Source organism: Myotis yumanensis, unplaced genomic scaffold, assembly GCF_028538775.1.
Source record: "Myotis yumanensis isolate MYYU_CA2020_CCGP unplaced genomic scaffold, mMyoYum1.0.hap1 SCAF_4, whole genome shotgun sequence".
In the NCBI taxonomy this organism is placed as follows: Eukaryota; Metazoa; Chordata; class Mammalia; order Chiroptera; family Vespertilionidae; genus Myotis; species Myotis yumanensis.
The window spans coordinates 4,378,996-4,403,448 of NW_027223755.1; the positions used below are offsets into that span (position 1 = coordinate 4,378,996).

The window sequence follows — 24,453 nt, forward strand, 5'->3', positions numbered from 1 at the left end:
AAGGTCCCATTGTTCTATCCCAAGCTTGGGAGCAATTGAGAGCAGTGTCTCAACCCTGGCTGCAGGCTGGACTCCCCTGCTACTCAGGGCCCTTCCTCTCCATCCCCCAGATTTACTGGCTTTTAACTTTATGCACCTTCTCCTTAACACATTTAGAGACCACGATCATGCACATCATAAGTGTTCAATTCACATGTGTTGACCGCATCTGTGAACCCATCGGCCGTGGGTGTGCAGGTCAAGGCGCCCAGGGTCGGGGGACAGGGGAGGGAGGTGATGGAGCCAGGCACTCACCAGTCCATGGCAGGAACTCAGGGCTGCAGTCCCGATTCTGGTGCCCCGCTGCAGGACTGTGCCCCGGAGATGGCAGGGGGGGCCGGAGGAAGCCACCATCTTAACATTGGACAGGTTCCCATACCTTCTCTCCACGATGTAGCTTTTGGAAAGAAATTCCTGGTTGACCGTCAAGTTAAAAACCAGGTCCTCCTCCTCGTGGGAAATTCTGTAGTACACCCAGTCCTCTGGGCTCTCCAAGTCCCTCTTCCTCCTGCTGCTGCTAGCGAAGGGAGGGCGCAAGCCATAGGACAGGAAATGCCCTCGAGCGTCTACTCGCACGGGTGCCACCACGTGGTACTCTGGCAGGGCCTTGATGAAATGCTCTGGAAAAATAAAAAGGAGACAGAATAAAACAGAGATCCCTGCTGCGTCTGTAGCAAGGCTAATGCTCTCCCTTTGGAACCTAGATTTTAGCTTGCTGATTGCAAGACCCCACTGTTGACTTGAAGTTTCAAGATCCTTCCCACCATACAAATACTGTCAACATTAAATTCCCCAAACAACTGACACGGACTCCCTCCTCGATGGCGTGACCATTGAGGCTGACACTAAGGCGTAGCTCTGGATGACAGATGTTTCACCGGAGACAAATTAAGGCGAGAATGGATTCATGAGGCAAGATCAGTAGGACGAACATGAGAGTTCATTAATACAAACGGTGGTACCTCACTGTCTAGTAAGGAGTTTAAGCACCTTGGGAAGGTCCTGTTAAGTCAGGTTGAAGAAAAATGCAAAAACACAGCAACATCATATACACTCTGACGACCCTCACAACTGTTACAGCCTAAGTGGTCCACAACGTAGCTTAGAGGGTCTTGGGTATTTCTTTTTTCTTTTTTTTTTTTTTTAAATATCTTATATAATAAAAGGCGAATATGCAAATTGTCCCCTTGAGAGTTCGACGGACCGGACCGGGAGTTTGACCGCCCGCTATGACGTGCGCTGACCACCAGGGGGCGGCACGGAATGAAGGAAGGCCCTGGCTGGCATCCCTGGTAAAGGAAGGCCCCAATCAGCCCTGATCACCAGCCGGGCCTAGGGACCCTCCCCGTGCATGAATTTTGTGCACTGGGCCTCTAGTATGAAATGAAAGGGTAAGTGAATCTATGAGGATCCGAGGTATGGGTGCAAGATCTGAAAACTGCCACTTTAACAATGTGAAACAGGACCACTCGCTCCTCCCACACACAGGAGCACGTGCACCTTGGATTTCCTCACACAGACCCGCCACTGCTTCCTCATCTTGATGATGGAGAATAACAAGGAATCTATTAGGGAGTAATTATCACTATGGATTACAGACTACTTAAAGCATATCGTCAACAGTAAGATAAATTAATATTTTGCTTGAGGTAAAAAAAATAGGTAAAAAGAAAACAAAAAACAGTCAGGAAGGAAGGGAGGGAGGGGGCTGCCTCCCTCCTGGCCTCCTCTCAGCAGTACTTACACTTTCTAACTTATATTACTTTGTTCATGTCATTTCTCCAACTACTTCTATGTTGCTCACATTCTCTATCAATATCCTATTTATTCCTGTTTATGCTTTGAAGTCCCAACTCCAATCCTCCCTCTTCTTTCTCCTGATGTCCCTGGTTGAAGTTTTTCTCTGCCTCCTCTCAACCCCCATGTCCTTACTTTCTGTAGCTCCCAGAATAGCCTCCGTTCACAATGCCTTTTGTTTATTATACTGTTTGTCCCCACACAGCATGGATGGAGCAGTGGACACGTTTGTAGCTGGTTAATTAAAAGAATTGGACCTGCTGAGGTACAATGACGCAAGACCTTTTCCCCCAGACAACTGCCTTCAAACACACTTTGTAAAGAGGTTCATCTCCACCTTGGATGAAATCTGGGACAGAGCACAGGGTTTCCTTCTTAGGTACTAACAAACTGTCTCAATTTTTAGGTATAAAATCTCCAGACCCACTGCTTCCAACAGCAGTTAGGAACAACAGACCACGTTGTGACAAGGGCAGATCTTCGAAGCAGTGCTCAATGAAAAGTATGAAACAAAACGAGTTAATACAGAGCCATTTACATTCATGGAAACTATGTGCACATAGAAACAACACTACAAAGTTTGCCAGGGCATACGCAAACAAAAAATACATGTGGAACCCATTAAAATGGTTTTCTAGAGGAAGAATGAAAGTGGGGAACGGGGGTGGGGGGATGCATATAAATAAAGCAAGAAAGGGGTTTTGCACAAATTAGAGATGCTACGGCGCCAAGAACTAGGGGTCACACTGACTCAGTCCTCTGCCCTGCCTACTCCCCCAGGGATGTCTGGGCTCTTTAGTGTCAGAGCTTCCCGCCCTTCCAAGTTCAGAGCTCCAGAGAGGAATGGCCAGGTTGGGTGGGGCGGATGTAGTTGGCTGCTGTTGCTAAGTCTCCTAGGTTTCTCATCTCTTCTGCTACTTGTAGTAAAGTCTCTGGCTCCCCCAGGGTTAGAGCAGTGGGGGGGAGTGAAAGGCAGGAGTCTCATTCAGCTGCGTACAGAGAGCATCACCGTGCAATGGTCACCTGTCCGTGGCCAGTGTCCAGATGCCGACTCCCTCTCTCAGGAGCAGATCTTATATCCCTTAAGATACAAAATGCTTGACTCTGGCCGAAACCGGTTTGGCTCAGTGGATAGAGCGTCGGCCTGCGGACTGAAAGGTCCCAGGTTCGATTCCGGTCAAGGGCATGTACCTGGGTTGCGGGCACATCCCCAGTGGGAGGTGTGCAGGAGGCAGCTGATCGATGTTTCTAACTCTCTCTCTCTCTCCCTTCCTCTCTGTAAAAAATCAATAAAATATATTTAAAAAAAAAAAATGCTTGACTCTGAAGATACAACTCAAAGAGTTAAGTATGAATTTTGAAAGTATAAATGAAAAGCTAAAGCACCTATTTCCTGAAGAATAAAAGAGCAAACAAATTTACAACTTTTGACCAAGTTGCCTTTAACCTAATGGGTTTATTAAAGAGCCAGCAGAAGGTGGCTGTACACTAATATCATGATCATTACTGTAGCCATTCAATGAGCACTTGCTATGAGCCAGGTGCTGTCAGTCTCTTCTCATTCAGTATTCACAATAACCCCTTGCTGTAGACTAGTATCCCCATATCACAAAGAAACTGAGCCTAAGGGAGAACACAGAGCCAATACGCAACAGCACTTGGATTAAAATCTTGTACTTCCTATTTCAAAATCATGTCCTTGCCCCAGGACTTCATGTACATATATGCAGCTGCACTTGGCAGAGATGATACCAGAGCAGAGGTAATAGCATGGCCCCGGGTGATGGTGATCTAACAAGCAAGGAACTGCTTGTCTTCTTTAAGAGGCCTCTACTTGCTCAGCAATAAACGGAGCTAATACTTGCCTCCACTGGGCAGAGTAATGGGAGATAAGACTGGCTTTGCCTCTTGATGTGACTGCAAGGGAGGCAGCAAAGCCACGTCAGCCCACAGGTATGAACGGAAATAGGAGGCCAGGAACGGAGTATGGTTAATGTGGGTGGCCCAACTACAGCTGCCTCGTGTATGCCCTCGTCCTGGTAACAGTGTCTACCTCCTTGGGTGTTGTGCTCATCCAATGTATTAACATGGCAAATAGATTCAGAACAGTGCCTGCCAAGGAGCACTCACTAGCTATTACTGGTAGTAAAGACAGAAACTTGCCTACCAGTCATCTCTGTGGCATAAACACATGTAACCTCCAAGCAGAGAGAGCGGAGAAGCCCCCACTCACTTGGCTCCCTCTTGTTGGGCGTTTAGTTTGTAGAATTAGGTAGCTATACCTTGGCCAACAGAAAGCAAGAGTTCAGAGGCAATGTGATAGTGTTACAGAAGAGCAAAGAAATACCAAGCACGCTTCCTAGAGAAAGGGAGGGACCGCGTTTATTTACACTAGTGGACTTCGGGAATCATTTCCAAATCAGAGTGAAGAAACACATGGAGAGCCTGTCTTTATATATCCCGCTGGGGTCTTTGTCTTGCAGATATGCCCCCTGCCCTCTTCTTGGCCCTGCAGGAAGGCCCCCAGGTGTCAGGCCACATCCAATAGTCTGTCCTGGCACCAGCATAACAACCTCCTCCACCCCCCACCCCTTCATTGTTCAGTTTCTATGGCCTGACACGCCTTGCAGGACCAGTTTCCTCCTCAATAGGAGTGGAGAAATAAGATGTTAGGGAATAGTCACAGCTCCTAATTCTTACCATGTCTATGGTCAAGCACAGCATTAAGACAACACCCACTTGGTCTTGTCGAATGCTCACAGTTCTGCGGGGAAGGTATTACTAATGGTGTCCCTTGTCTTGGCTTCCATTCCCACCACTTTAAAAATAATAACATGGGTGAGGATTTGTGCTGGGCAAGCTGACCCCAGAGCCCACCCTCTGACCAAAGCCCGAGGGCTCCTCGAGGGCCCACCGCTGAGCCCCAGAGTGGAGATGATAAGAGTCTAAGATGCACCCTAAGGACATCACAGTCCACACTGGGGTTTATGAAAATAAATTCCGAGCCCTGAATACTGCCTTGCCGTATTTAAAATTCCATTTGAAACCACAAATTCTGATACTTGATGAGAAACTGTGAGTGAAGCCTGTTGGCACTTTTGAAAATAGACAACACCAAGTGGTCTCCTACCCTCTGATTAGAAAGAAAGGACAGAGGTGAGAGACTGTGCACCTGCGGGTTTTTATAAGTTTTCGGTTAAATCTGTGGCTATTCTTCGTATTTATTTAAATCTTAGAGAGCAATTGAATTTCTAAGACTCCTTACTGGAAAGGGCAATGACATTCCTGTGATGGAAGTTTATTTTCGTAATTATCCTCCACAGATGGTTATCACCTTTCCATTGTGTTTTCATTATAGAAAACACGCGTGTGGAAATGTGAAGAATCGAGTTAGTCCCTTCAAAGTTGTAAATACAGGAGGTTGGATCTGCTCACCAGCCCCATGATTAACCTGCAGAGCGTCCTTGCTCATTATTGTTGACACACAAAATACCAAAACCGTGAAGTCTCTTCCTACACTAAGAAAATGTCTGAAACAGGAATGTTTAGGAGTGAAAAAGATAGATTTAGGAAATTTTAGAAATTTTGGAAATAGAGGACCATGGAAGCACAGGGCTGCAGAGCAGCAGAAGGTACATTTCCATAGAATAGGGGAAGCTGGGAGAAGCAAAAGGTCTACATTTACAAAATAAAGGAAAGGAGCCCCTCATCCAGAAGGAGAAGAAGAAAGCCCAAAGGGAATAGGAAAACAATAAGGAAGGGGTGGCGGGTGTGAGGTTGACCTCTGAGCTCAGAAGTTACTGTAATAACCAGTCCAAGGGAATAGTAGGAATAGTAACCAATCAGAGGGGATATCAAAGCATCAAAATCTACAGCCTTTATAAGCCTTAGGGAAAAGGAACTCAGTGGGACCTTTCTCCTTCCTACGTGGGAGCCTGTACTTGCTCTTTAATAAATCTCCACCTTTGTTAGACCACCTTCTGTCCGTGGACTCATTCTTCGACTCTGGTGGACAAAGAATCCGGGACACCCTGCCCAGTCCAAAAATTCTGCTTCAATGTCCAAAATTACTTTCTCCACGCAGAATTTGTTTTTTGCAAATGGTATGAGTGCATGATCATAACATTTGTGTTGAAACACGGCAACGCTCCCAGCGTTCCCACACATGTGTGTGCAGCCCAGAGCACGTCTCTAACATGGGGTCAAGGGCCTGCCCTGTTGGCTTTGTGGAGCTCTCAGGAGAAAAAGAGGCCCCAGAAGTGGCTGGGGCCTTGTAAACAGTCCAGGGAACAGCTCGCCCAAGGGGGCAGCGTTGGCTGTAGAAGAGGGTGGTGAGCAAGGGGAATATTTCCGGTTGTCCTGATCCTTGGTGGGGACCCTGTGGCAGTCACTGCACAACTGAGCCACGTGGGAAGTCTACTGAGCAGTGTGTCCATCTGCCTGGTTCTGGTCCCGGGAAGGGCTGGACTGACCTCTGTACTCCTTCCTCCGTCTAAAATCCTGCCTCTGCCCGACCCTCAGGCCCAGAAAGAACCTTACTGGCTACCCAGGGTCTGAGTGAGTTTCCAGGTGTGGGACTCTTCGCCCCTTTGGTGAAACAGCAGAGGGTAGGTGCTTAGTGGGTAGATGCTGACGAACAGACCGCGCACCTAGACCGCCTGCTCCTCACCTGTAAAAACAAGGATGGGAGAGGTGATATCTAAAGTAATTTGCAAGTTTCAGTGCTCAGAATGTGGGTGCAATTCGACAATGTCCTCAGAGCGCCAGTGGGAGTCTAGGGAGAGGGGCTAAAGGTGAAGCAGGAGGCAGCTCACCGGGAAGCACACCCGGGCCATCCTCCTCCCAGGAAGCTCGGCATGTGCTGCTCTGACTGCTCTCTCCGCTCAGTCCCAAATGGAGCCCCGCTCACAAACTTCTCCTTTGCGTAAAATGAGGATTAAGGACAACTACTAGTATGTAGGTGAAGAGGCTTTTAAAATCTGAAACTATTTTTAAAACCTAAAATACGCGCGCATCGCTAATAAGCTCGGAGCACTGTACAGCCGTTCCCATGTCAAACGCTCCCAGTGCATAGCCCTCAGGGTGGCCAGGGAGGGCGACCACGGTCCAGGGGAGAGAAGCCAGGCCCTGGGCTCCACACCCAGCGGCCTGTCCTGGAAGGAGCAGCGGGGGCAGAGCTGAAAACCAGCCCGGGAGAACGTGTCTTAGAACCCAGCCTCTCCAAACGCCGGGGAAGGGCCCCCAGGCTTTGTCTGTGCTGCCACTGAGGAGAGACTCTTCACAAAGGAGCTGTTTTGCAAAGAACAACAGACGCTGCTATTTTAAACTGGGGTGGGAGATGGTATCAGACGTTTACACAGGCGAGTGCTGGCGGCCTGACCTCAGAGCCCAGCGCTGGGGGCCCAGCTTCCAAGGAAAGCACCGGGGCTGGCCCTGTGGCTCCTGACCCTGGACCCGACCCCCCAGCAGGTGAGCTCGCCAGCAGCTTTGGACTCTGCAACGCGGGCATGGAAACCCTCAGAATGGTGGGCACGGATGTGTGCCCCCAAGCGGTCTTGGGACCAGAGGGGCTGAGCAAGCTGTGGACGCTTCCCAGGTCCTGAGCGCAGTCAGCAGACACAGGGCTTCAGGGAGCTAGCCCAGGGCTGTGCTGTGCCCGCCTGTGTGTGTGCCCGTGTGAGTGTGTGTGCCCGCCTGTGTGTGCTGTGCCCGCCTGTGTGCGCTGTGCCCGCCTGTGTGTGCTGTGCCGCCTGTGTGTGTGCCCGCCTGTGTGCGCTGTGCCCGCCTGTGTGCGCTGTGCCCGCCTGTGTGTGCTGTGCCCGCCTGTGTGTGCTGTGCCGCCTGTGTGTGCTGTGCCCGCCTGTGTGCGCTGTGCCCGCCTCTGTGTGTGTGCCCGCCTGTGTGCGCTGTGCCCGCCTGAGTGTGTGTGCCCGCCTGTGTGTGCTGTGCCCGCCTGTGTGTGCTGTGTCCGCCTGTGTGCGCTGTGTCCGCCTGTGTGCGCTGTGCCACCTGTGTGCGCTGTGCCCGCCTGTGTGTGCTGTGCCCGCCTGAGTGTGTGTGCCCGCCTGTGTGCGCTGTGCCCGCCTGTGTGCGCTGTGCCCGCCTGTGTGCGCTGTGCCGCCTGTGTGCGCTGTGCCCGCCTGTGTGCGCTGTGCCCGCCTGAGTGTGTGTGCCCGCCTGTGTGCGCTGTGCCCGCCTGTGTGCGCTGTGCCCGCCTGAGTGTGTGTGCCCGCCTGTGTGCGCTGTGCCCGCCTGTGTGCGCTGTGCCGCCTGTGTGCGCTGTGCCGCCTGTGTGCGCTGTGCCCGCCTGTGTGCGCTGCCCCTAGCGCTGCCCTTGGGCAGTGCTGCTGGACGGTAGGAGGCCAGCGAGTCCGGCTCCCTGAATTCAAACCTCCCTCCACCACTCGCTAAGCCAGAAGCTCTCCGCTTCAGGTGCCCATCTGCAAAACGGAGACAGTGCCGAGGGTCCCTGCACCAGGGGGCGGAGTGGGCGGCCAGTGGGCTGACACGGGGCGCCCTAGCCCTGCACCAGGGGGAAGGGTGGGCGGTCAGTGGGCTGACACGGGGCGCCCTAGCCCTGCACCAGGGGGTGGTGTGCGCGGTCAGTGGGCTGACACGGGGCGCCCTAGCCCTGCTGGTGCCCGGACCGCTCTACTCTTTGCTCCCCCGCCACCAGGAACTCCCCACCAAACAGGAGAGTCTCTGACCCCGCACGCCCAGTGCACTAGCAGAGGCAACAGGACCAGCCTTCCAGGGGTGAGGTCAAAAAGGTCAGAAAGAATGAAGGGTCACAACAAGGTGTCACAGCTGCCCACGCTTTCAGGGCCGCTTTCAGGGCCTTAGGGGCTTCAGAGGTTCCGCCAGAGTTGCAGCCTGTGGCCGGGAGGTGGGGCAGGGCAAGGTGGGCCCCTGGAGCGTCCCATTCCCCCAAAAGGACTGTTATTTCTAAAACACAGCCCTACATCTTTCCAGGAAACCAGAACCCAGCCAAGCTCCCGCAGCAGGGGGCGGCCTCACACCCCCCTCCCCTCGCCGGAGCTGAAAACGCAGTGTCTGCCAGGGCCCAGCTGGAACTTTTATGAAAAATCAGTCCGTGTTCAGAATCTGAGAACTGGGGCGCGGAACCAGGGCAGCTTCAGGGGGGACACAAAGGAGGGAGGTGGGGTACCCGCTGCCTCTGGGGTCCTGGCTGCGGCGGCATCCGTGCAGAGAGCTGGGGACACCCACCTTTCGGGGGGACTGAAGGAATCCGCCCCCGAAACGCTGAAGCCCGAGAACCCCTAGTTCCTGAGCTCCGGGCTCGGGTTTCCTTACAACTCAGCAGAGTTCCGCGCGTGGGGGAGGGGAAGGGAGCCACGGACTCTCACACCCGGCAGGTATCCCCGGGTTTCCAGGGAAACAGAGAAAAGCCACCAACCTTGCCTCCGGTCGCGGAAGCGCACCTGGCCGGGCTGCGGGGCTGCCCCGTGGCCCGGGCCCCCGAGGCTCAGGAGCTGGGCCACCACCCAGAGGTTCGCGAGCCGGCTCCTCGGGGTACATGGCATGGTTCAGGTGTCGGGGTGAGCTCTCAGCTGGAGGAACTGCTCCCGGGGCCCTGCGGGGAGCCGCCGGCGCGCATGGCCCAGGAGTGGGGCGAGCAGCGGGAGGCTGCCCCGTCTCCCCTCGCTTTTCCCAGCAGAAAGGGGCTCGTTACCGCGACCCCCTCCCGCCTGCAGAAAGGGGAGCGCTCCCAGCTGACAGCGTCTGCGGGGTGCGGGGTGTGCAATGGCTGGGGGTGGGAGGGCGCAGCCCAAGCCCACCCCAGGTCCCCACCCCTCTCCCTCCGTCCCGCCTCGCAGCGGGCTCTGCGCATCTTCCTCCGGGACTCCCACCCCCCGCTCCTCCGGCCCCGCCCCGAGCCCGGGCAGCCCGGCCAAATAGGGGAGCCCCGCCAGAACCACCCTGGGCGGGACTCCGGGAGAGGCCCCAGGCCAGCCCCTCGCCAGGCCACAACGTGGGAGGAAGATTGAAGATTGGAGCGCAGAGCCAGCCAGGCGCCCCCCTGCCCCGCCCTCCCCAGCTCAGTGCTGCCCCCTGTCCGGCCGCCCTCCGCCCGGTTCCCGAACTTTTCCTAACACCCTCACTCCACTGAGACCCCTTAGCTGGTCTCACATTTCCGGGGTTCCCTTGCAGGGCGAGCTGGGACTCCCATGTGAAAAAGTAACAGATAACTTTTCTCTCTGCCAGGTCACACACAGGGAGAGGGGAGGGGACGGGAGGGGAGGGGAGGGGAGGAAGCCAGTCAGCCCCAGGAGGTGCCCGTCCCTCTGGGGGCACCCCAAGAGGCTGCTGGGGGAGGGGGTGGCCCTTCAGGGGCTTACACTTCACGGAGAGAATGCCACAAACCAGGGAGCTTGCCAGGCTTCCTGAGAACTCGCTGCGATAATCCAGTCAAGATTGTGCACCTCTGGACTTCAGCAGGCCCCTTACTCCATCCGGAGGAATTTGGCCCCATGTTGCTTGCCATGGCTCCCAGCCAACCACATGTACCCAGCCAGAGGCTGGGGATGTCAGCTCATCCAACCAGAAAGGGACTAGTTACCTTGATTTAAGGGGGGGGGCGGGCAGCCAAGTCAAAGCAGTGACCCACGTGCAGGGTGGTCCTCACAGACCTGGGTGGAGAGGCTGCAGAACTTCAGACTGGACACATACACCCGGCACTTCCAGGGGTTGTGTTAGTTCCCTATGGTTGCCATCACAACCTCCCATACACTTGGCAGCTTCAAACACCACAAATTTATTACCTTACAGTTCCGGAGGTCAGACATCTGAGACGGGGCTCACGGGGCTCCAATCAGGAGATGTTAGCACTGCATTCCTTCCTGGAGGCGCTGGGAGAATCCCTTTTCTCGCCTGTTCCATCTCCTAGAGGGGCTGCCTGCATTCCCTGGCTCATGGCCCTCTTCCCTCGTTGTCACAACCAGCAATGGCCTGTTGAGCCTTTTGTGTCACATCCCCTGTCACTGTCTCTTTTCCCTCCCTCTCCACTTATAGGGACCCTGTGGTTACCCTGGGCCACCAGGACCCACCAGGACCCACCAGGATGATCCGCTGATTGATGAAAGGCATCAGGGATGAAATACATCGTCTTAGAGTGAGCTGCTCCGCAACCTGGATTCCATCTGCGTCCCTTATTCCCCAACGTGTGATAGGACATCTTATGTTGTGTCATCGTGGGCCAGTCATAGATCGGCTGGGAAAGGCGAGGAAATCAGTAATGCAGGACATCACAACGGCATGCCACCCGATAGGCTTCAATGAGAAGGACAGCGTCACCTCGTGAAATCTCTGCCCGCGATACCCAGCCTGCCTCTCAGAGCGAGGAAGCATCAGGCAAACGGAAACTGAGGGAGAGGCTACAAAACAACTGGCTTTTTCTCTTCAAAAGGCCACGAAAGTCCAAGGAAAACTGGAAAACGATTCCAGATGAAAGGAGACCGAAGAGATAGGACAACCAAATGCAGCCCAGCTCTGAATCGGGTCCTTTGTCACAAAGGACATCGCTGGACAATTCGTTTGAAACTTGAAAGGGGAGAGAGGATTGCATGGCCCTATGGGCTCCCTGCCAGTCCCGACGGCGATGCTGTGAATACGTGGAAGACCGTCCTTGCTGTTAGAGGTACACATGACGGTGTGTGGAGCGGTGGGCCATCTAGTTGACAATTTACTCTCAAATGATTCAGAACACAAAATGTTCTTTCGTTTTTTCACTTCATTCCAACTTTTCTTTAAGTTTGAGATGGCTTCTAAATTTTAAAAAATCATCAAGTGTAACAGTCTGTTCTCATTCTTTAAATAATTAAACACTCAGCAGAGATGCTGTAGAATTGGAAATTAGAGAAGCGTGATAATGAGAAGTTAGCAGACAGTGGAGTGCTCCTGTCTGGTGGTCTCTGAGCTCCTAGGCTGACAGCCATGGGTGTTGCCATTATCAGACTGGTCCTATGTTGGTCCTGGACCCCATGGCCACCAGCCCCTTTATTTTAGTCTGCCTTAAAGATCAAGTCTGAATTTAGGAAGAGTGTGTCTGTTGTTCCCAAGGAGAGGAAGAAATCGGGGAGGAAATGAATCAGGGAAACTTTAAGTGCTACAGCCTTAGCTAAAAAGAGAATACTTCATTTACTCAGTCAACAATATTTACTGACTGCCTACTATGTCCACACATTAGGAAGGTAGCAATGAATAACATAGTCAAAATCTCTTTCCTCGTGTTTGCATATGATCTAGTGTGGGTGTGGGAGACGGAGGAATAGAGAGAAACAGACAAATAAATACACAATAGGTAAGGTAGTGATAAGAGCAGTGGAGAACAATAGGCAGGCTAAGGACAGGGAGCGATGGGGAGGGCAAGCTCCTGTTTTACATAAAGGGATTATTTTTAAGGAGTGATTCACTAGCTCAGACTAGAGGCAAGGGCGGGAAAGGGGTCCTGGTTCCACCTACTCAATTGCATAGAAAGAAAAAAGTGAACGACAGAGAGAATGCTAACTCCACTCACTAGGTCAGCGGTTCTCAACCTGTGGGTCTCAACCCCTTTGGGGGTCGAACGACCCTTTCACAGGGGTCGCCTAAGACCATCTGAAAACACATATTGAATATGTAATTACATACTGTTTTTGTGATTAATCACTATGCTTTAGTTATGTTCAATTTGTAACAATGAAAATACATCCTGCATATCAGATATTTACATTATGATTCATAACAGTAACAAAAATAATTTTATGGTTGGGGGTCACCACAACATGAGGAACTGTATTAAAGGGACGAGGCATTAGGAAGGTTGAGAACCACTGAGATAGAGTAACTTTGAAACATACACATCAAAATAATTTTTTAAAAATCAGCTTTGACGCTAGGCCTGGATTAAGATAAAAGCTCTCTTTATGGTTTTGCAGAGTCTCAACAGACGTCCGGGCGGCTGAGTTATCGCCGCAGCCGGAGAGGGATGCTGGCGGCCCTTTGATTCCTCAGCCCACAGAGCGCCAGGCTCTCAGCGTCCCTTTCCTGGGACCCAGGGGACAGGGGCCGAGGGCTGGAGGCCTCTGCTCACACCTCACCCACCTGGGCCAGCTTTGCAAACGCTGCTGCCAGGACCGCCCCCTTTGGTGCCTCATAGCCCCTCGGAGGGTTGCACATGACACCCCAACTCACGGGTTAGTTACCTGTTTGGCGGCCCTGCTTACTCTCCACCACGTCTCCTGACAGGCCTCCCAGAGCCAAGGGCTGTATTGGCTCAGTCCCTGCTCCCTGCCGTAAGGCAGTGGCCGTGATCAAACCCAGGTGTCGTGACTCACCTTTCAAAGGTGTGTGTGGGTGTGTGTGGGTGTGTGTGGGTGTGTGTGTGTGTGTGGGAGGGAGGGTGTGATTTGTATACAGTTAGAGTGATGGAGTCTGTGAAACCTGATGTGAGAAAAATAAGTACAAGGGCCATGCGCACTGATCACATGCGATAGCGTGGAAGGCAGAGAGGTGTCTGTGAAGGACTCTAGAAAGAAGCAAAGCTCTCAAGCTCTCAAGTGGTGATTAGAGAGCGGGCAGCTGCTGCCCGTCGGGCAAGAAGGCTGAAGTTAATGAATCTTGTGATTCATTACAATTGATTTTCCACTTGATTACAAACCGTAGGTGCAGGGACCATGTTTTATTCATGTTTGCTTTTCTCTCAAGGTAAAATGCCAAAAATGAATATGTGATTAGAGGATGGGCGTGGGTGGGGGACCTGGTGGGGAAGGTTCTGGGAATGACCTACTTTGAGGCCAAGGAGACACCCCTCTGTTCCTAACTCCGCCTGACTTTGGGGAGTAGATTCTGGTTTCAGGATGAGACTATTCCCTCCTCTCTTTGCCCTCGGGGATAAAATACACTCCTTTGCAGATGGGCGGAAAGTGAATGTAACTGTTTAAATCGCCAGTCACTTCAGCAAGAAGAAGTTCGCTAACATCCACCTAACAGGTGCTTGTCACAACAGAAACACCGTACGTACCTCAGCAGAGGTGGGCACTGGCCACGGGGGGGCGGGGGGGCGGGGAACAGTGCCCCTAGCCCCTCTCTGCACATGGTTCTGGCTCCAGCATTGTATCTTGGAAAACAGACAAGAAAAAGGATCCAATGGCAGGTACTCCACTGGTGAGCATCTGACAGGAGAGACCCAAACCCCAGGCCTGCACACAGTTTCATGGAGGGGAGGGCTATGATATGGATAATGTACTTCAAAATACTTTATTATCAACAATACTAGTGTGTGTTACTCTTAATTCACACCCTAGAAAAAAAGAATATGAACCTGGAGGATAGCTAGGCAACGTTTTATCAAAAGCTCACACCACGAGTCAGCAACTAAAACGACTAACTGTTTTCATCTGTGAAAAAACACCAGATGTTCCTTCGCTGGAATAGTGAAGCGATGAGGCTTAATGAAGCTATTGTAGAGACACTCCCCAACCTTGTACAAACAGGATAGAAATATCTAGCCAGAGAGACTTCCATTGTCAACCTCGATGGACTAACAGAAGTGCAGTTTGCCCTTTCAACTTAAACAACTACGAAAATGATGGGTAAAATAGGTAACAATGGTTTTCACACAACAGATGACACTCACTGAGAAGGCAAACAAGTGATGTGAGCCCTACCGTTACTTGGCCTACCCTTACTACGGTTGTGGTGCAGGGAGAGGGACCCCAGACACTCAGTGGTGTGTCTGCATTGAGGAGACAGGCCAGCGTCGCTGGGAGTTTGCAGGACGGACTATGAAAGAGGGGAGACCTGCCTATGAAAGAGGGGAGACCTGAACTGACAGGAGGCAGCTGCATGCAGAACGTTTCAGAAACTTGCAGCGGATCCCCTCGAGCCTTTCCTGGAGTGCCGCTCGGCCCTGCATGGGCACAGCTCTGACCAGGAGGAAAGAGAAGGCGCAGGAAAGGTTCAGGTGGGCAGTGCCAGGGATTACAGAGGCCAGGAGCCGCTTGCTCTCCCATGGGCCACCGGGGAAACCTTGTAGTGCACAGGCATCTGGAGGACAGTGCCTTGTGAAACAGGAATTTTTAGGGGTGAAAAAGACAGGTTTAGGAAATTTTAGAAATTTTGGAAATTAAGAGAACCATGGAAGAAGCACAGGGCTGCAGAGCAGCAGAAGGTATATTTCCATAGAACGGGGGAGCTGAAAAGCTGCAACAGGTACATTTCCATAGAATGAGGGAGCTGGGAGCAGCAAAAGGTCTATATTTACAAAATAAAAAGAAGGAAGCCCTTCATCCGGAAGGAGAAGAAGAAAGCCCAAAGGGAATAGGAAAACAATAAGGAAGGGGGGGACAGGAACCTCACATGTCCCAAGTGAGGTTGACCTTTGAGTTCAGGTTGACCTTTGAGCTCAGGAGTTACTATAGTAACCAGTCTAAAGGAATAGTGACCAATCAGAGGGGATATCAAGGCACCAGAATCTGCAGCCTTTATAAGCCACATGAAAAAGGAACTCAGTGGGACTCTTCCCCTCTCCTACGTGGGAGTCTGTACTTGCTCTTCAATTAATTTCCATCTCTGCTATATCACCTTCTGTCCGTGGATTCATTCTTGGACTTCAGCGGACAAAGAATCTGGGTTCCAATCCAAAAATTCTGTATCACTTGGAAGTGGGCAAAATTAACCTGCAATAAAAGTGGTTCAGGTCTCGCCTTCGAAATGTCCAAACTGTTCACAAGTAGCTTAAATATGGCCCCAAACCATATCTGGGGATATTGAAAGAGAGCAAGGATATTGAAAGAGAACAAAACAATTGAGCACACAAAGTCAAATTCACCATGTGTGTCATATAATTAAAACAGAAGCAGACATGCAAAGAAGCAGGACAATGCAGTTCAGAATAAGAGTCAGTCAATAGAAACAGAGAGAATTAGTAGCTGAGGGTATTTTTTGAGTTATAATAATTACATTTTATAGCAGTGATGTCGAACCTCTTGAGCTCGGCGTGTCAGCATTTTGAAAAACCCTAACTTAACTCTGGTGCCGTGTCACATATAGAAATTTTTTGATATTTGCAACCATAGGAAAACAAAGACTTATATTTTTGATATTTATTTTATATATTTAAATGCCATTTAACAAAGAAAAATCAACCAAAAAAATGAGTTCGCGTGTCACCTCTGACACGCGTGTCATAGGTTCTCCATCACTGTTTTATAGGTTTAAAAAGAGCATGTTGAAGAGAGATATAAAAAAGACCCAAGTCAAACTTCTAGGGTTTAAAAAAAACAATGTCTGAGAGGAGAACTACACTACACAGCATCGATAGTTTATTGGACGCTGCAGAAGAAGATACTAGTGAGCGTGAAGATGTAGAAACTATACAGAACTGAACACACAGGTTGAGACTTACAAGAAACAGCCACTGCATCAGGGAGCTGCGGAAAAACTTGAAATAGCCCAATATGCACGAAATTGAAGTTCACAAAAGGGTTGAGGGGACCCCACAACACTAAGCTTACAGAAGGGGTTGTACAGAGGGGCCTTGACTTACGAGTGTCCCGACTAACGAGTCTTTTGAGATACCAGCTGTCTCGGCCGATTTTTTGCATTGAGTTGATAGAGTAATTTGAGTTAACGAGCTCGGTCTCGGAATGAATTAAACTCCTAAGTCAAGGCCCCACTGTATAGTTCTTTTGTTTCTGCTTACAAACAAATGTGCATGGCAGAATTTTCTATGAGACAGACATGCTTCTCTGAAACCTGGTACAGAGGTGGCGGGGAGGGGACCAAGATCAGTTTGGCCGCCGCCAACAGGGATGGAAGTGGGCGGAGTGCAGGGGCTGAGAGTCCAAACATTTCTCACCGGCATAAATGTCTGCCCTGTGTGTGAACGCTAGGATGGCTCCTCTGATCCCCAGTAAGAGGAGCAAGGAAAGGAAGGAATGGAAATGCCAACCCAATCCTGACTATGAAGCACCTGGGAGAACTTAGGACCAGATGCTCTCATTTCATCCCTGATCGTCACAAGCAAGCCTAGAAGTTCACAGGGAGTTAAGATGACCAGTGCCGTCCTCAAAACAAACAAATAAACAAACAATAACAACAGGGGAAGGGGTTGTAGCCTTGGCCACAGGTCAGAATAACCTGGGGAACTTTGCAAAAATAACATCTGGATCTCACGCCAGACCTGTACAGTCAGAATTCCCAGGGGAAGGCCCCACAGAATGTTTCTAAGCCCCTCAAGAGAGGCCGAGGCAGCTAAAGAAAGAAAGCATCGATCCGTTACTCTGCGGCGGAAGTGCTTCTCTGTCTTGTTTTTTCCCTCTGACGGGCACTCAGAATCGTAGAAGGGAGAAGCAGCCAGTCCCACCCCGCACTCTCTCCCTCCTCTCCATTCCTGTGGTCTTGTTACCTGAGCTTTCTTTAAGGGTAAGAGTGGCTAACTGTTTCTTTGTGAATGTGTTTCAGAGTAGGAGTTGCGGAAAAGCTACTTCTTTGTGTTAGGACATTGATTCTCACAGGTTAGTTCATCAAAATCACCTGGAGGGCTTGCTGCGCCGTAGATTTCTGGGCCCCCTCCCCAGAGCTTCTGACTCAGCAGGTATGGGTGTGGCCTGAGAACTTGCATGTCTAACAACTCCCAGGGGCTGCTGCTGCTGCTGCTGCTGGCTGAGGCCACATGTGAGAACCACTAATCTGTAGGCCCTGGGGTGATCCTGTTGGGTTTTCTCTCAACAGTGAACGAAACAGAGTTTCAACAATGAAAGAAGGAAGTGCTCAACCCCAGAAGATGGAGCACCTTAGGAAGGGACAGGAGGAAGGCTGGAGCGGTCAGAGGGGTGCGGAGCATCCGAGGTCAAAGACGGCTATCTGATGTCTTGTGGCATCAGGGCCGTAACCTTGAGATACTCAACAGAGGATCCAGAGCTGAGCTCAGCATGAAAAGCAACACTGGCCGTGGAGGGGCCCTCTCTGTTAGGCCACTCAGACCTGGACGAGCAGCGACGGCCGGCCGCGGGGTGCCAGCGTGGCGTGAGGACCGGGCCCTCCCTCTCTCCTTGGCACAGCATGAGCCTCGGTACTGCCCCAGCGAAGAGCAGGAAGTCTCTAAACTCGACTGGTCTTGACTTCTCTCCAACTTAGTCAGGGGAGCGTTACGCCAGGTTTAATTTGATTTAGAAAAATAATAAAATGTGACCTTTTTTTGCTCTCAGAAAGCTATCAAGAAACCCAGACTTGTTTTAATATCTTTTGATGAATCAAGTTCCTAATTACCACTTAATTTTCAAGTTGTGAGTGTGTGGAACATGGCGGGGAGGGGAGGGAGAGCATTTGAAACCGAGTTTACAGTTTATGGCAGGGTATTCCAACAGGGGACTGCTTTCGGATTGCTGCATGGTTAGAAAAGGCATGGAATGGATGACTCATTCGTGGATTCAAGCTGCACACAATTTTCCAGGGGCCATGTCAGGAAGTAAGGATATAGAGCGGGATGGAACGTGGAACCTCGTTAGCTCTCAGGAGGCTCAGAGGAGGGTAGATGTTTATCATCGTCTGTCTCAGACAGTCATCGCGCTATAATAAATGTTCATACACCGTCCTGTGGGAACCAGAAAGGATGACTAATTCTCTCTAGGAAATATTAGGAATAACAAAATCTTCCAAAAAGGAAATGATGTGTGGGCTGAGCCTTGCAGGACAATCAGATCACCAGTCAGACAAACAGGGATAGAAGAGAAATGGCCATTTAGGCAAAGGGAGCACAGTGGACAAAGAAGGGGTAAGGGAGCTTGCTTATAGGGAGGACAGTGGGCTGATGGTAGTGCCTTTCAGCAGAAGGGATATTGCAGCCGGTGAAGAGACGTTGATAATTGTGGTACAATAGGCGGTGGGATCAATTTGAAAGACCCCATATTCATATTCAGCTGGTGTGAGTGAGTGTAACAGAAGTTTTTAAAAATGTTTATATGTCTCCATCCCTATTGGCTAAGCCCTGCCCCAATCCTCCTGAGTAAGGCCACCCTGGGCTGCTCGAGACCCCCTCCCCTCATCTCTCTATCATTTAGCAATTAGAAGGTTAATTTCTGGCATAGCAGGGGCCCTCTACATATTTCTGCTCTTATGTTTAATATCTCCATTCTTCTTTCTTTGAAATTAATTTATTTGTCTTTCTCTAGTATCTTCAGTTGGAAGCTCAGATGATTGATGTTTAATGCTTCGTTTTTAAATTTTATGTATATATTTATTTATTAAATCTTCACTGTTGAGAGTACTACAGATGTAGATGTCTCCCCCCCCACACACACACACACTTTTTTCCCCAATTGCCCCCCTCCACCTGGTTCCCACCACACCCCAGGCCCTTACCACCCTATTGTCTGTGTCCGTGGCAATGCATATATGCATGTAAGTTCTCTGGTTAATGTCTTCCCATGCCTCCACCCGCCTCTGAGATTTGCCAGTTTCTTTTCTTTTTCTAACGCACTTATAGCCATAAATTTCCCCTTGAAGTACTGTTTTAATTGCATCCCACAAAATTTGGTATGTGATATCTTTATTATGATTTACTTTAAAATATAATTTTATAATCTATAACATTCTATAAAAGTTGGTTCTTCTTTAATCATGGGTTGCTAAAAAATGAGTTCTTAATTCTGAAACATTTTAGGACTTCTAGTTATCATTCTTTCACTGATTCCTAGTTTATCCAGTGTGCTCAAAATACATGTTCTGTATGATTTCAAGCCTTTGACATTTGTTGAAAACTGGTTTTGGCCCAGCATGTGGCCTGTATTGGTGAATGTTCTATGTATACTTGAAGAAAGTATATAGTTTTGGTTGCTGAGAATAGAGCGAAGACCTTACCCTTAGGAGGTGCCCCTCTGAGGTTTTGCCTGAAAACCTGGGCTATTTTCTTTTTTTTTCATATATATATATGGTATATATATTTCATATATATATATATGGCATATATATATATATATATATACCATATATATATATAATATATATATATATTATTGATTTTCTACAGAGAGGAAGGGAGAGGGATAGAGAGTTAGAAACATCGATGAAAGAGAAACATCGATCAGCTGCCTCCTACACAGTCCCCACTGGGGATGTGCCCGCAACCAAGGCACATGCCCCTGACCACAATCGCACCCGGGACCCTTGAGTCCACAGGCCGACACTCTGTTCACTGAGCCAAACTGGTCAGGGCGCTGGGCTATTTTCTTATTCCTCTCCACCTGACTAGGCTTGACCTTCAATCCCCATTGCCATCCCTGTGTAGTTGTTGACATATGTACTCAGCTGAGTAGCCCTTCAAATCCTGTCTTCTGTTGGGTCCGTGACAATTTGCCACCCCACGGTGAGCCTTTAAGATGATCCCAAATGACTCTTGCCTCCTAGGCATCATATTATTGTAAAACTCCCCTCTGTTTGAGTGTGGACTGGACCTGATGACTCATCTCTGAAGAATAGAATATGGCAGGAATGACATTTCTGATATCTATCTATCTATCTATCTATCTATCTACACACACACACACACACACACATATATATATATATAGAGAGAGAGAGAGGTAATATGCAAATTAGCCAGGATGCTGTAACAGTCACGACCAGCTCAGGAGGAGGCTGCACACACAGATGGGCGGGAGGGGACTGTGTGCCACCAGTGGCTGCGGCATGGCAGCCACTGGGGCCGGGGGCAGGCCTGGAGTGGAGACACAACACACAGGGGGGCCCGCCCCCGCTGGGAGACAGCACGCCAGCAGTCCCGCCTCTGCTCCTGAGCTGCAGAGGAAACACCTTTTCTTATCGCTCATTGGCTAAGCTCCCTATACGCCACTCGCAGTGCTCTTGGTAACTTGGGTATTAAGAATCCAAGAAGGTGATCTAGAGATTTTCCCACCTCACTTGTGGAGGAAAAAATGAAGGTCCGCTGCTGGAGGGGCTAAGAAATGTCATATTCTGCCCTAGCTGGTTTGACTCAGTGGATAGAGCCTCAACCTGTGGACCACAGGGTCCAGGTTTGGTTCTGATCAAGGGCATGTACCTAGGTTGCAGGTTCCTCCGGGCTGGGGCCCAGGTCAGGGCTCATGCAGGAGGCAACCAATCTAAGTGTTCCTCTCACATTGATGTTTCTCTCTGTCTTTCCCTCTCTCTCCCACGCTCTCTAGAAATCAATGGAAAAATATCTTCAGGTGAGGAAAAGAAAGAAAGAAAGAAAGAAAGAAAGAAAGAAAGAAAGAAAGAAAGAAAGAAAGAAAGAAAGAAAGGTCATATGCTATAAAAGAGACATCTTTAAAATGTCTAAAGAAAGTTGTCATTTTTTCGTGGTGATGAAAACACCTTGGTGGTTGTGGCGGCCAGCAGTGGTGGCAGCAGTGGGATCATGGGGGTGGCACCTTCCCCTGATCAGCCCAGTCGCCTCCTCCAGAGGGAGGCCAAACTTCGGCTTAGGACCGCTCCCTCCAGGGCATCCCCTGAGGGCTCCCAGACTGTGAGAGGGGGCAGGCTGGGCTGAGGGACCCCTCCTCCAGTGCACGAATTTCGTGCACCGGGCCTCTAGTTAGGTTATAAAAAGTCTATACCTTTCATGCTGCGTTCTCTCTCGCTCATCGCTCACCCTGGTGGAAACTAGCTGCTTTATTGTGAATTAGCCCTGTGGACATTTCCACATGGAGAAAGATCAAGGCCAACCACCAATCATGTGTGTGAACTTTATGGCAGCTTCCTCACCCTCCCACTAAAGCCTTCATTCAGGTAAAACCACAGCCCCACCTGATAGCTTGACTGCAACCTCATGAGAGCCCGTGAGTCGTTGACATGGTGCTGCACCTGGATTCCCGCCCTACAGAAACAGATAATCAGTACTTGTTGTTTTAAATCATAAAGTTTTGCATAAATTGTTATTTATCAAGAGGTAACATACAGAGAAAAATAGAGAAATAATGAGAAATAGATGAATTTAGGAGTTTTTTTGGTTTGGGGAGATTTGCTTTTTTTCTTGAGGAGATGCTAAACAGAACCTACTAGACTGGGTTATATTGAACAGGAGAAGTAAAGAATTACTCTTGAGTTTAGCTTGAACATCTAAGTGAACAGGCATGCCATTTACTAAGATTGAGAAATCTGATGAAAAATCAGCAGCCAGGTAGAACTGCCAAGTAGCGGTTAGTATAGAATTCTGGCGCTCTGAGGATTCAGGGCTGGGAATCAGATTTGGAATAATAATGGTACCAGCCTCGCTGGTTGTGAGCACTAGGTGAGAGAATGCAGATAAAGCGTTTTGCACAGTGCATCCACCTGTCATCTGTTGTAGGTAGAATTGTATCCTCCAAAAGGTACGTTCAAGTGCTAGCCCCGGTACCTGTGGACATGACCTTGTTTGGAATGAGGGTCTTTCAGATACAATTAAGACGAAGTCATACTGAATGAAAACAAACCCCAATTCAATGACTGGTGTCATGATAAGGAGGGAAAACACACACACACACACACACACACACACACACACACACGAAACTGTTATCTGAAGACAGAGGCAAAGGTGGGAGTAACTCAGCTACAAACCAAGGATTTGCCTTAGAACTATCAGAAGTCAAGGAGGGCATGAGCTGCTTTCTTCCTCAGAGCCTCCAGAGGAAAGCAACCCTACCAACACCTTGATTTCTGACTTCTAGCCTCTGGAATGTTGAAACAATAAATTTCTGTTGTTTTAAATCATCCTGTTTGTGATCATTTGTTACAGCAACCCTGGGAAAATAACACACTGTCCAAATAGATGTGTAATGTGAATGGTGATCATTGCTTCTATTATTATTCATATCGTACTATTGTTGTTGTTATTATATCTCCAAACACCTAATACTTTGCTTTGCACATAGTAAGACCTCAGGTCATTGTTATGGTAGACTGTTTGCATCCCAGCAGCACTCTCTGAGGGTCACACTTGGGAAGAGCGTGTCCTGAGGACTCAGTCTGGTGGTTCTGGCTAGCACGCAAGGCCCTCTTAGCCCAACAGTGAAGAAAATGTCACCTGCTGAGCTTAAAATTGATTTTAGTGAAATTCAGCAACCCCCCCTTCTCTTCCTTTGCTTCCCATCCCAGTGTGTGGTAAACCATCATTGGACACTAATTCTTCTCTGGCACTTAAATTTTTTCACATGAAGAGTTAGAAAAGGAATAAAAGTTCAGATGTTCCAAAACTTGGGCGGGGGCGGAATTAGTCTCACCTGGAATAATGTGCTTAAAATGCAGATTCTTGGGCCCCTTTCCAATTCCACTGAGAATCAGACTCTCTGGGGCTGGTTTGAAGCTGGGAGGAGGCTGCAAGCTCCCCAGCTGACTTTGATGTCACCTGCTCAGCACTTGTCCTCAGGATATTTGAAAACCAGAAATATGCATATCAGGAAACTGGGTAAAGGGCTTAACAATATGCCCTCTGCTTCCTTGTTTTGCAACAGCACCTGGAAATAATAGAGAGAGGGAGGGATTTAATAGAGAAATAGCTAGTAAAAAAATGAAGTGAAAAGTGATCTTGAAGGTGAGACTATTAAAAAGGAGACAAGAAGTGTCCACAGAAGCAGATCGTTGATTTAAAGTAATAATCCGGGCAGAGCTGCACTTTTCCACATCAGAGTTGTTCAAAGGGAGTGGTTTTTTGTTTTTGCTTTTGCTAAAGCCCTGGCGCCCTCTAGTGGGAAAGATAAGCAGTTCAGCGTCTACAAAAAGCGGTTCTCTCCAAAGTGTTCTCTTGCTTTGGAATGAATCAAAATTGTTTCCATTTCCCTTCATAGGCTTTGGGCACGAAGTTCCTTTTCTACTAAGTTTTTTTTCCTTTCTCCTCTGCTTCAAAGTCACAGCCTCTTTATCTGTCAGTAAAGTCGAGAACCTATCAGGACTGAGGGCCGTTATGTTTAAAGATACTTTTGTCTCAATTTAGTTCCAGACTAAAGGAAAACATTTCAAGTTTTCCTAAGTCCATTCCAAAAAGCGTCAGCTGTCATTGAAATAAAGCCCGATTTGAGAAGTAATTAAAGTGATCTATACTCGTTCCCTTTGCCCAAAGGAACACAGAAGCTCCCTTAGAGCAGTGGTTCTCAACCTGTGGGTCACAACCCCTTTGGGGGTCGAACGACCCTTTCACAGGGGTCGCTTAAGACCATCGGAAAACACATATATAATTACATATTGTTTTTGCGATTAATCACTATGCTTTAATTATGTTCAATTTGTAACAATGAAAATTCATCCTGCATATCAGATATTTACAGGACGATTCATCACAGTAGCAAAATTACAGTGATGAAGTGGCAACGAAAATAATTTTATGGTTGGGGGTCACCACAACATGAGGAACTGTATTAAAGGGTCGCGGCATTAGGAAGGTTGAGAACCACTGCCTTAGAGTTTATTTCCTTCGGCCTGAAAAACACCTGCTAATGAGTTCTTATCAGAACAGTAGCGGGAAGAGGGAGCCGGTGACCCAAAGCAGCTCTGTGTGGTCCTCTTTCAACTACATCAGGGCAAAGGAGCGCGGTGTGTGTGAGGAAACTGTTTGTTGAAGAACATTGGGCTGAGGGCTGGACAGGTAGTATCCACATGTCT

The 24,453-nt window shown here is 49.3% G+C and overlaps 1 protein-coding gene across 1 annotated transcript in view; it reads right to left on the reverse strand.

Annotated features, from left to right (window-relative positions):
• Positions 1–9,460, reverse strand: part of ADAMTS12 (ADAM metallopeptidase with thrombospondin type 1 motif 12) — a 184,340-nt gene extending 174,880 nt beyond the window's left edge. Inside the window, exons 1-2 of the mRNA XM_070411772.1 lie at positions 9,254–9,460; positions 295–659 (exon numbers count right to left, since the gene is read on the reverse strand). Coding sequence (XP_070267873.1) covers positions 295–659; positions 9,254–9,380 — 492 coding nt within the window. The 5' untranslated portion in view covers positions 9,381–9,460. The remainder of the gene's footprint in view (positions 1–294; positions 660–9,253) is intronic.
• Between the last annotated feature and the right edge of the window lie 14,993 nt (positions 9,461–24,453).